The following is an 11985-nucleotide window of genomic DNA, read 5'->3' as shown; positions in this document are numbered from 1 at the left end:
CCTTATTGCAGCAGTAACCTTTTGAAGAGACGATAACCCAAGACAACTTGTTGAATCTCTTTTTTGAACAAAATAGGAGTCATGAGCTTCCACCGCAGCTAGAATTCGAAGAAAAATATGTCAATGCATCTGAAACCTCCTCCGAAATACAACTTCTTCATGGACTGGATTTTTAGCAAAATAATCATAGTAGAGTGTTTGGTGGCCTTGCAATTGTTGTCTATCTTTATATATGCGACCAGGAATTGAGCGCGGACGCCTTCTTCTTCCATTCTCTTGTAGAGCAAAAATCTGCAAATTCATCAATTCTTCGTCTAATGATGAATTGGCAAGATTCCAAAATTCCTCATTCACATAATCTGAAGATGAATTTGAATTACTTTGATCCATGTTCTTGTTATTCAAGAAGAGAGAAGAAAGTTGAAGACAGCAAAGTGTTTGAAGTTCTGCGTGAGATGAAGGAAGAAACACGGGGAAGGGAGAAAGAGAGACGCACTGAGAAAGTGAGAAACAATAAAAAAAATAAAAGACAGAAAGAGAAGAAGCTGTCAAATTTGACAGAGGAGAGGGATATGTCTAATCCACGTGGAAAAGAGATACCGGTTCGAGAAGGATTTGGACTGTCAAAAATAAACGTTGGGCTTCCACATGGCAATTGACCTCTCTATTGGAGAATGTCTTATTGAAGATGGCCTTAGGTCTCCCAATGTAGTGAAGAGCAAATTAGGACGTGTTTGGTATTGTTTTTAGAACCAGTTTTATGTTTTGCAAATCCTAAAACAGCCATAGATTGCGTTTGGTAAATTGAATTCCTAATTCGATGAAAACTCTATCTTAAATATAGAATTGATTTTAGTCTATCTTTTCCAAAACAATATATCAACGTATCCTTCATTCTTTGAAAACAGAATCCTAATTTTGTGAAACGCAGGATGCTAAAAGAGAATAGGGATTTTTTTTCCTGTAAAAGAATGCGGGATGAAAGCGAGGCAATTTTTTGCCCAAAGACTCTATATATTCATCGATTCAATGTTCTCTAACAATCCATATCTACTCGTTTTCATATTCTTCAGGAAGCAGAGCTTCGTCTGGACTCTACTGCTCTAGGTATGGTAGTCTTCCCCTAAATCTTGAATTTATTTACTTCAATCTTTCCCTCATTCTGGATTTGCTGTCAGAAAACATGTCAATTTATGTTAAATTTTATGTCACCGTTTGGAATTTACTTACGTGTTACTGCAAAATCAGGTAGCATGACAGAAGCAAAGGCGGCTTCTCCTACCGTCTTTTGACACTACTTATTCTTTTGCTTTTTGTTTAGAGGTTTTTTATATAGCTTGGAACATGATTTGGAATTTCCTTAGGGCTGTTCTTTTGTTCTATTGACTTACCTTTTGTTGTTTTGTTCAAAGGGGTATCATATGATTACTATTTATATTATGGATTGTTTTAGAACTTTGAAGTACATTTGATTCGTTGGCTAAAACTTTGAAGTACGTTTGATTTAGTTTATATATGCTATATATATATATATATATATATATATTGCTCTTTGCTGGAGCTTTGAATTACATTTGATTTGTTGTACTTCATTCTTGTCATTGTTCTTGGTTATTTTGATATTATCTCATTAATGCCAAGTTGTAAGTCATTGTTCATTTTGATTATGAAAAGTTACTATCTATTCATTGAAAAAGGTTTACCATAAATGTATGTATTTGGCTGATGGAAACTATGCATTTGGCTTCACGGAATGTATGTTTATTTGTTTCATGATTTTTATGGACTGTGCCATTCCCTTACAGTAGAAACCTGATAATTAATTTTCAGCGTGGGTTGACATCTTTACTAAAACAAAACACTAGAAAATGAACCTAAAGAAACTACAATGAGAACTATATTTCTTTTTTTTTCATGCCTCCTCAATTTGTGCAGTTCTGTTGTTAGATTCCAGCTTGTTTGTTTCTTATTTTCCTTCTTTTGTATTCTATTTTGTTTTTTTTTTTTCTGGTTTTAATGGAAGTTATCTTGACAAAAAAAGTGTATCTCTTTATGGTTTCTTCTAGTTTTAATTATTCCATTCTGGTTGATGTAAAACATAACAAATGATTTCATGGTTTGTTAAGTTGATGCCTCCTTAGTACTAGTATATAAAGTAAGTTGATGGTAAGTGGTCCTATCAAGTTTTAATGATTTAATGGTTTCATCTGGCTTTAATGAAACTTAATGATTTCATTCAATTTTTTCTTCAAGTCCTATTGATATCGTGTGTTACAGTCCTTTGTGTTTGTGTCTTCTGGTTTTAGTGATTTCATTCTAGTTAGTGTTATTCTCTTTTAGATCCATTGGCTTGAACATTTTAGGCTTGCAATTCTGAGTAGGCTTTAGGGTTTAGAATGATTGAGTGCAGTAGAAGGCTGACGATTATCTACCATTCCATTACATTAAGTTATATTTATCTGCGTAATTTTCATCGCATTTTCATTCAAGGAATATGGCCTCTAATGAAATGGAAGTTGATGACAAAACCGACTGGTCTGCTAAGAATGAAGGAAAATTCATTCGTATTTTGCATGAGCATGTGAAAAAAGGAGATATGCAAACATCCACTTTCAAAAAGAAAATTTGGGTGGAAATAAGTGATGAGTTGTTTGCTGAAGCTACAAGAAAGTACGTTGTGCCACAACTAAAGTCTAAATTCAATAGACTACGCAAAAAACACTATGAATTTTCTGATTTGATCGAGCATACCGGATTTGGATGGGATCCTATGCAAACACTACTACTACATCAGAGGAAGAATGAGCTACATATATTGAGGTAAATTTAGTCTTAATCCATTGTTTGTTTGTTGAGTTTTCAGTATTTATTTTGTTATATGTAATATGCATTTTTCATTGTAGAGAGTGCTGGGAGTGAAGCCATATCGTAAGAAAGGCTTGGAACATTATGAAACTTTAGGGGAAATATTTAATACTACTACTGCAACGAGTTAACTACATTATGCCTCTAGCCAACTCTCTCCCAATTTAGATGAGGAGCGCGAGTTAGAGAACAAGTTTCTTAATAATAGAGGTCACATCAATCTTGTTGAGGATTTCAACATTAATAATGCTCAAGGTTCGAAAAATCGCTAGGCGCTAGTCGGACTGTGACTAAGGGACTAGCGCCTAGGCGGTTTTATTTTTTTAAATTTTATTTTATTTTTCTAGCCTATAATAATATAAATAAGAGTACAAAATTATATATGGACTTTTATTTTTTGAGAAGAAAGTACATACAGACTTAAAGCATATATATAAATGTATTATAAATAAGAATACTTTTTATTCTCGCATTCCAATGGCAGTCAAATACATAACCTCATGGGCTCTCTATTCAACACAAACTACATTAATTGGACACCAGCAAAAATAACAACTCTGGAGAACCAAACAGTGTACATCGTCAAACTCGAGGCTAGAACCCGACTTCTCTTAAATTCTATCGTCTTCTTTCTCTGGTCAACCATTGCGCCTAAACACCGATGACTTTATCCAAAGTAAGCTCCAATCCTCTCTCCCCCCCCCCGTCACACTTTTTGTCAAGCCTGAAAAGCCACAGATCTCTCCACCGAGACATGAGTTTCGCGAAACGTCATTTGAATTTGGATTTCCCAGGTTTTGCGACAATGACTCTGATTTACATTGGGAATTTGAATCCTCAAGTGAGTGGCTGGGATTTTAAAGATGACTTTGATGGGATTTAGATGTTTGGCGTTCTTCGCAACTAGCCTAGACATCTCGACCAATGCCCAACCGCCTAGTCACTCACCTAGGCCACCTAAGCGGCCGGAGAGCTGCCGCCCATCTTCTAGGGGGTCGAGTTTTAGAACACTGATAATGCTCAAATTGAGACAAAAGGAAAAAGAAAGGCTGTGATAAAGGCTCCATCTTCAGAGCGTCTAAAGAAATGGGACAAAATGGAAGCCTACTTAGAAATTTGTGGTGAGGTGATGAAAGAAAAGCTACAACAAAGAAAAGAAAAAAATGCTGAAGAGAATAAGGAGAAGTACTCCATTGAAGAGTGTGTGCAAATTGTGGAAACATTGGGAGACATTGACCATGCCACATTTATTAAAATGATGGATAGGCTTATAATTGTTGAATGGAGGAGGCTTTTTCTGTCGATATCAGATGAAAGAAGGAGAGCTTGGCTAGCTAATCTCTAGAATTATTGTCTACATTGTGGTTGTTTTGTTGTCTTGCTTGCTGTTTGTCTTCATTGCATGAATTGTCATTTTATTTCATATTTCATGTCTTTACTTTGGTGATCTTTCTATTCTTGTTAATGTTTGTATTCAAATAAATAATCGATGTTATTCATTGATTTTATAGCTTATTTGTTATTTGGATATTTTAAATTCACTATTTGTTTGAATCTTTTTCGGTAGGTACTAAAGATGATTATAGACATGGAAGATAGTGACTAGAATAGTTCTTTAGAACTAGACGAAATGGCACAACACATGATAATTTGTATGAACATTTATGATTATTGGTCTTCATACATAGACAAGGTTCCCTACCATACATTGATTCTATCTAAAGCTGAATATGTGCAAGAGTTGTTGAATGGACATCCAGATAGAATGTATAACTCATTTCGCATGGGTAAACATGTATTTCAAAGGCTGTGTTGTATGCTTGAGAGTTTAAAGTTATTAAAAGATGATCAGCATGTACGTCCTCAAAAGTCAAGGAGAAACAGCTCCCGAAATCTTGAACAATCCAAAGTTTTATCCATATTTTGAGGTAAAGAGTTATTATGAATGAAAGTTATTTGGTGTTTTATTTTATTTTATTTGCTCTCTAATGTTTATATATTTTATGGCAAAAATGTATTGGGGCAATTGATGGAACACGTATCGCTGTATTGGCTCCGCGGCTCAGAAACAAATTTCATATCGTGGTAGGAAGGTCCTTGCTACCCAAAATGTCATGTGTGCATGCTCTTTTGACATGATGTTCACCTTTGTTTACACTGGATGGGAAGGGACTGCAAATGATTCTATGATATTTGCAGATGTAGTGATCAAGCTAGAAAATAAATTCCCGTTTCCAAATGAAGGTACAAAACCACGCACACTACTCTTTTCTATAGCTGTCTAAACTAAAAATATATATGCTTTACTTTGATTTTGACATGCACAAAATAATTTTGAAAAAAAAAATACTATATTATTATGTTGTGGATGATGGACATACAAACATGCCAGGATTCTTAGCTCCTTATCGAGGTGAGCGGTATCATTTGCGTGATTACAGAGGACCTCGTCGTACACCAAAAGGCCATAGAGAGTTGTTCAATTACAGACCTTCTTCATTGCGAAATTCAATTGAGAGAGTTTTGGTGTACTGAAAGAGTGTTTTCCAATTTAAAAATATATGCTTAATTATCCTCCAAGAAGGCAACGGCGTATACCTATTGCATGTTGTGTTTAACACAATTTTATTCGGAAGGAAGCTAGTCGCAACAGATTGTTTGAAGCTTTTGATGTAGAAGATATGATTTTTTAGTAGGAAAACAGTACATCAACGATCTTATTAGATAAGTCACAAGAGAACCTTGCACAGATGACTAATGTTAGAAATGAAATTGCAAAAGACTTGTAGCAAGATTTTATCCCTCACTCTTAGATTGTTCGTTGATAATAAATTTTTCATGCAATTTTGGATTATATGATGATATGATGAAAAATTTGTTTTAAAGATAACATGAGGAATAAATTTTAAATTAGTCAGTTACATTTATTTCTTCAAGTAAATTTGTCATTTGAGTATTATGTAAATTTTCTATACTAGACTCGTTTTTTGTTTTTCATTTTCATAAAACTATTTTTAAATTTAGCCACCGAACACATTCTTAAATCCAGGAAATACAGAATTTAATTTCCATTGTTTTACAAAACAGTTTTCAAAAAATTGTTTTGCAAAACGTTACAGGACGCACCCTTAATCATTGAACTTGTCACTAACCATGTCTCAAATTGCAATCATGTTATTAACCATGTCTCACATCTCTTGTCTCTTATCTAACATAACATAGGTAATGTGACCTTATTCATCCTTGCCCCAAAATAGAATAACACATATTTTTTATTTTAATTTTTTTACAAAAGAATAGAAGGGAAAGAAAAAAAAAATGATGAATTGATGATAATGGGCCCATCCCAGTCAGTGGGGCCGTCTACACTTTTGTCTTCAACGTCTTGATTCTTTGGGTATCTTCCAATCCAGTATTTAATTCGGGCTTTGAGCTCGGAAGCTGTGTAGCTCCGACGCCCGCCCAACAATTTGAGCTTTCTTCATGGCAAATCAGTCCTCCTCCTCTTCCTACCCGATTCTCTGCGCTTCCTTCAACCAAGACTCCAGGTAAACGAATATCCACTCCTTTTCGTTTCCACAATTTATCTTACTTTCAATTTCTGAAAATTTTGTATTTCTTTCGAATTCTGCAGTTGCTTTGCCATAGGCACAAAGAATGGCTTCAAAGTATTCGATTCTAATACAGGCAGACTCTGCTATGAAGGAGGCAAGTTATCCAATTTATTTACTCCTTGTAATTATTGGAACTAAGGGGAAAAAAACAAAAACAAAACCTTGATTTTTTTTTTTACTGTGGTTTACAATCTAATTAATTTATTTTTGGTTAGTTATTGGCGCTTTCGCTATTGTTGAAATGCTATTTAGCTCTAGTCTTCTTGCCATTGTTGGAGCTGGTGAAGAGGTATGTTTTTTTTGCATCCATTTTTTTTTTTTTTATCACAAAGAATGGCTTCACAGTATGTGTGTTGTTTCAATTCTAGCACCAAATATTTACTTATGGTTTACTCATTTATTCATCATATGACATTCTCACTGCCACAGCCATCTCTATCCCCGCGGCGTCTCTGTTTGTTCAATACAACCAGTGGAACTGCTCTTCGAGAATTGAACTTTTTGACTTCAATACTTGCCGTTCATATGAATAGGAAAAGGTAAACCATTTGACTGGTAATGATCTTTTTTCTGTTTAATGCTTTGTATTGATGTTTAGTGCTTATCCGTTCTTTTATTTGTTAACAAAATATGCGTTTCTAGTCTAGATAGCAGACACGACGACAGTGTAGATAATTGCGCCATATTTTACATTTTGTCTCTTGTTGACAGTGTTAGGACTTTTGCTATTTAGTAACCTCTCTCAGGAGTATCATGGTTATCCTGCTCCATCTTTTTATAAAGTGATGGATTATTTCCAAATACTTATTTTATACGTTTTTCTTCCCTTTATGGTTCTTCTACATGCATCGATGAGAACGTATAGATTATGTCTCTGCACACAGAAAAGTATGTCCAAATTTCCCTAATTTTATCAAGATTGTTACGTTAATGAAATGTAACAAAATTATTTGAGTGGTTCAGAGTTTACTCAATCATGAGATGCTGTTATTTATCCATTGAATGAACTTCACTGCTTTAATCTTCTATCTTGTTCATGATTTTGATGTTTTTTCCGGCAATTGCAGACTTGTTGTCATCTTACAGGACAAAACATATGTATATGACATAAATAGTCTTGCAATCTTGGACACTATTGATACTGTATCAAATATAAAAGGTGAAATTGGGTGGCATTACATTCATGCTCAGTTAAACCAAAAGGTGTCTTTCTGTGAATGACCATATCTTTTTATTTTTTTCCTTCCAGGGCTTTGTGCCTTCTCCCCGAGTTTGGATGGTTGTTACTTGGCTCTTCCTGCCAGCATCTCCAAAGGATCAGTGTTGTTATACAATGTCATGGACCTGCATTTACATTGTGAGGTCATGGCATAAATTTTTTTTTTTTTTTTTTTAACAAAAAGATCATAAAATGTATATGATATTAGCTCTGTTCTCATATCTTGACTCATAAGTCATACCCTTCTGGAGAATGTTTTTAAATGTGAATTGATGACTTTTTTGTTCATATGCCTGACACCCTGACAGTGTATTTCTTTTCTGGGAAGTATGCACTTAATGAAGCACAAGTAACAACAAAAGGATTTTTCAGAATTCATAAAAAAATCAATCACCTAAACTGCATGTAGTATACTTTACTTTCGTAAGTGACTTTTTTCTTTTCTTTGTTCAAAGCCTCAAGAATTGGGATAGTTTGCAACTTCTTTAGAAAATCTGTGGTCATTTGAAAAGCAATTGTTTTGATTGGAATTTTTTTTCATTATTATTTATCATAAAGGATGGAATCATTCAGTATATCAGCAATGGAGCAAATGATAATTCTCTTTCAATAATTAGTTTTATTTATCTACTTGAATTTATTTACAGATTGATGCTCATAGAGCCCCACTTGCTGCAATTGCACTTTCTTCCAATGGTACGTACATAGCAACAGCATCCGAACAGGGAACCATTATCAGAGTCCATCTAGTATCAGAAGCAACAAAGGTGAAGAATAGCAACACTAAACCCTACTTGATTACGATGCTCAATGTTGAGGGTATATAAAACATTTGTCACTAGTACAGCCGTTGGGGGCATAATTAGTATTCTCAGATTGGTCATATAATCTTATAATTCAAGGAACTCATGTTTGATGTGTATCCTTGTAGTCACCCTTTTAATTTCAGGGATATAACGTTAAACCTAGATTCACTTTATTGGACCAGGAAGCTTCTAAAAATGCAGTTAAGCTCCAATATCAACCATTGTCAGGATGTTTGATTTTATCAGGTGTTATCGAGTCTCTGATCTAGTAGCTTTTGAGAGAAGAAACTGGAACCCTATACGGTGATAGCAAACATAGGTCTTTCTCTTGTAATCAGTGCATGCTGTTGTATACGTGTATAATGCATCCTCGCGCACACTTACATGTGTATATCCATATTGCAAAACAATTGCGTTAGGCATCATCTTCTTTCCTGACTTGTAATTAACTACATATGCTGAAGCAATTGGTGGCGCTACCACTAAATGACTGCAAAATATACAAAAATATGCAACTCACTGGTTTATTTTTGGCAGTCTTATAGCTTTCGGAGAGGAACATATCCATCTACTATATTCTCCTTATCATTTGCGCCATCTATGCAACTGCCGGATATTCTCGTGGGCACAAGTTCATCTGGTTCTGTTCATGCTTTCTCTCTGGGGTTTTCTAATTACCAGAGGTGAGAAATACAACTGAACATGCCTTTTCTGGACAACACATGATGTCAACTCTAGTACCTAGTGTATTGCATTAATGGTGTGCACATGCTATATTAAATCGTCAAATATAAAGGTCTCACTTATGGACCTTGTTTATGCTCACCATAATATATGTGTCAAATATAAAGGTCTCACTTATGGACCTTGTTTATGCTCACCATGATATATGTTGCCTCCATATCCCTTGTCAGTTTTCAATATATGCTAATTGGCCAACACTTTTTCAGTTTCCTGAATGAGTGCAATCACCATCACTAATTATGGCAGTACTTTAAATTCTAAATTCATTATATCTAGAAGAATGTATTCATATGTCTAGGTATACACTTAGTTTGTTATCATCTTTTGTCAGCCAAAACTAACCTAGGCCCTAAGCAAACTTCTTGTAGAGGTAATTTGTATTATCATAGTGTGTTTTCCTTTTCTGCTTTGAACTTTGAAGAGGTGGAGGCCAGAAAAATTTTCTAAACCTCCAGAATTCTTTATGTTCATGAAGTTCCATGCAGTGCTTTTGATTCTTTTGTTTTTACATTTCTCAACCATATTACAGGATTTGCAAAAGTGGTCTTATTTCATTTATCTTTCTTAGCAGGAGCAAAAGATCAGGAACTTTTCTTGGATCAATTATACCTGACTCTGTTACTGATGCACTAGATCCAGCATATCATGATGTACTGCATAATGTTGCACCTGCAGGGGTCAAAAGGTGAACCATTAGATTTTGTCCACTGGTTTACTGACAACATAGTACTACTATACATGTGGCATATAGTATTGATCAGATGAGATCTACCTGTTCATTCTAGCTCGAATTTTAAAAAGTTCAGTTCTGTTCGTTTCAAACTCTATTTTCTACTTGGTCAGTAGCTAGCCTTATCTTTTGTTGCTTGTTCTAAGTTTCATAGGAGATCAAGTTTATACCAACGAGGGGTTCCCATCGTTTTCTTCCTTGTGTTCTTAGGTTTGAACCCCTCATGGTACGTACCTAGCTACTTGCTAGAGTTTCTGCCTCTTAAAGATTTTAGTGTGAGGCAGGAGACCCTGGTTTCGAGCCCAGGTCCGCAAAATGGATTTGGAGGATCTCTGGGAATCAAAAAAGGGAAAAAAATATCACCTTTGCTGTGTTAAATCTTTATCCTTGTAGTTATTAGTATTTCTTTGATGTATAGTTGAGAATTTCAAGTTTGGTGTATAATGCGGACTTTGTACTGACTGTAATTAAAAGTAGGCTTACTGATAGAGCTCTAAGAAGCACAAACACTCTCATTATCAAATATAGAGATGCTTTCCTGCTAAGCATGAGTATTTGTTATAGGAATGCATATTTGATAATGACTATTTTATTGTTGGTATGAAATTATAAACTTATTTCCAGCCAAGCTAGGGATTTTGTTTATAAAAAATCCAATTTTTGTTACCCGGTCAAAAAAATTCATTTGAACTATGGATCTTCACTCTTTTAACTGGCCCATTGATCAGGAATATTGTTAAATAGGAGATACCTGGTTTGACTCAACTCAGATGTCACTATTCATTCCTGCTATTGTTCTCTTGGTAGTCCAGTATTTCATAAAATCAGCATATTTTCTGTGGTTTATTTTAATTTTTAATTCTTCATTGGTATTTTACAGCTATGCAGTGATTCGTAAGGTTGAGAAGGTTGCTGATACATCAACTTCAGAAATAGTGGCGTGTCGGTTAGTTACTGATTCTCATGCATGATTTTATAACTCGAGTCTCATTTTTAGTATTACTTTGTCTCCCTCCCATCCCTTTCTATAACTTCGGTTTCTGACTTGGCCACTTCAATTAAGTTCTGAACAATAAATAAAAAATGTAAAACATTATTCATGGCCTGTGCAGAGTGAGGAGTGGTATTCCTTGGACCAAGAAATACAACTGGGATTCCATGAATGATTTAAACTGAGGTGCCATGTCTAATGTTTGTTTGTATAGATTGTGATCCATTGATTACTCTGAATGTCCAACTAGATTGGAGGTGCCATCCCCAAGTTTTAAGTAGAGATATACCTCTGCAGAGTGGTGTAGGTCTTTTATACTGTTTAAGTTAAACGTGTTTCTAACCTTTGCTTCATTGAGGTGTTTGTCTACCCACTGTCTTCATTGCTATACTGTTTAGAATATTGTTTGGCTTAATTCTTCGCGCTTGGATTTCATTTTCAGGGCCACTATTTCTATTATCACCTACAATGGTTACTTCCAGGAGTACAACTTAAGCATCAACAATCAAAATGAGTTCTTGTGGAGTCTGGAGCGTGAATTTAGGCTACTAAATGTCATATTAGATGAAGCCGTCAGCTTGTGATGAACATGTTGATTGTGAAAACCAAGGGTGGGAGATCGTCATCTGATAAACAAAATGCTACCGACACAAAATTAGCATATACAGTTTGTGTCACTGTTTATAAGCAGCGGAGATAGCGCGTGACCTTTCCAAAAACATTGTAACTGTAAATTGACAGACGTTATCACTAATTCAAAGAATCTAATTGTTTGGTTGGTCATTATTGTTTTGGTTATCTTTTGGTAATGGTCATTCAATTTGTGGGGTTTTCTGATTGGTATCTGCCTGCCATGCTCAAAGTATTATTATGGTGTTTGTAATTTGGTTAAGAGACAAAATGGATGAAGTCGCACTTTACAAGAGTCTAGACAGCAGTTTGGGACGCATGGAATTAATTAATACGATAGCTTCTTATCTCAAGTCAACAACCAACACGGAAGAAATGATTACTAG

General features: G+C 34.9%; 1 protein-coding gene across 6 annotated transcripts; it reads left to right on the top strand.

Annotated features, from left to right (window-relative positions):
• The first annotated feature begins 6248 nt into the window (after positions 1–6248).
• On the top strand, positions 6249–11765 carry LOC112196072 (autophagy-related protein 18b). 6 transcript variants are annotated; one of them, XM_024336358.2, is made up of 12 exons: positions 6249–6413; positions 6500–6573; positions 6695–6768; positions 6909–7018; positions 7547–7638; positions 7729–7841; positions 8346–8465; positions 9042–9187; positions 9817–9933; positions 10859–10924; positions 11091–11155; positions 11412–11553. In XM_024336358.2, exons 1-11 carry the CDS (start codon positions 6349–6351, stop codon positions 11152–11154), a joined length of 1041 nt encoding a protein of 346 aa, XP_024192126.1. In that variant the 5' UTR covers positions 6249–6348; the 3' UTR covers position 11155; positions 11412–11553. The 6 variants fall into 6 exon arrangements, with proteins under 6 accessions (XP_024192126.1, XP_024192125.1, XP_024192124.1 ...); XM_024336357.2 differs by lacking the exon at positions 11091–11155 and having other exon boundaries at positions 9820–9933; positions 11412–11765; XM_024336356.2 differs by lacking the exon at positions 11091–11155 and having other exon boundaries at positions 11412–11765.
• Positions 11766–11985: the final 220 nt, after the last annotated feature.

The sequence above is a fragment of the Rosa chinensis genome, chromosome 4 (assembly GCF_002994745.2).
Source record: "Rosa chinensis cultivar Old Blush chromosome 4, RchiOBHm-V2, whole genome shotgun sequence".
In the NCBI taxonomy this organism is placed as follows: Eukaryota; Viridiplantae; Streptophyta; class Magnoliopsida; order Rosales; family Rosaceae; genus Rosa; species Rosa chinensis.
This window is presented reverse-complemented; position numbering and strand designations above follow the sequence as displayed.

Excerpts from the sequence above, each read along its gene's own strand:
- LOC112196072 (XM_024336356.2), top strand. The coding sequence starts at position 6,349 with ATGGCAAATCAGTCCTCCTCCTCTTCCTACCCGATTCTCTGCGCTTCC. Across the intron at positions 6,574-6,694 it reads CAGACTCTGCTATGAAGGAG|TTATTGGCGCTTTCGCTATT; the intron begins GCAAGTTATCCA and ends ATTTTTGGTTAG. Across the intron at positions 7,842-8,345 it reads ACCTGCATTTACATTGTGAG|ATTGATGCTCATAGAGCCCC; the intron begins GTCATGGCATAA and ends ATTTATTTACAG.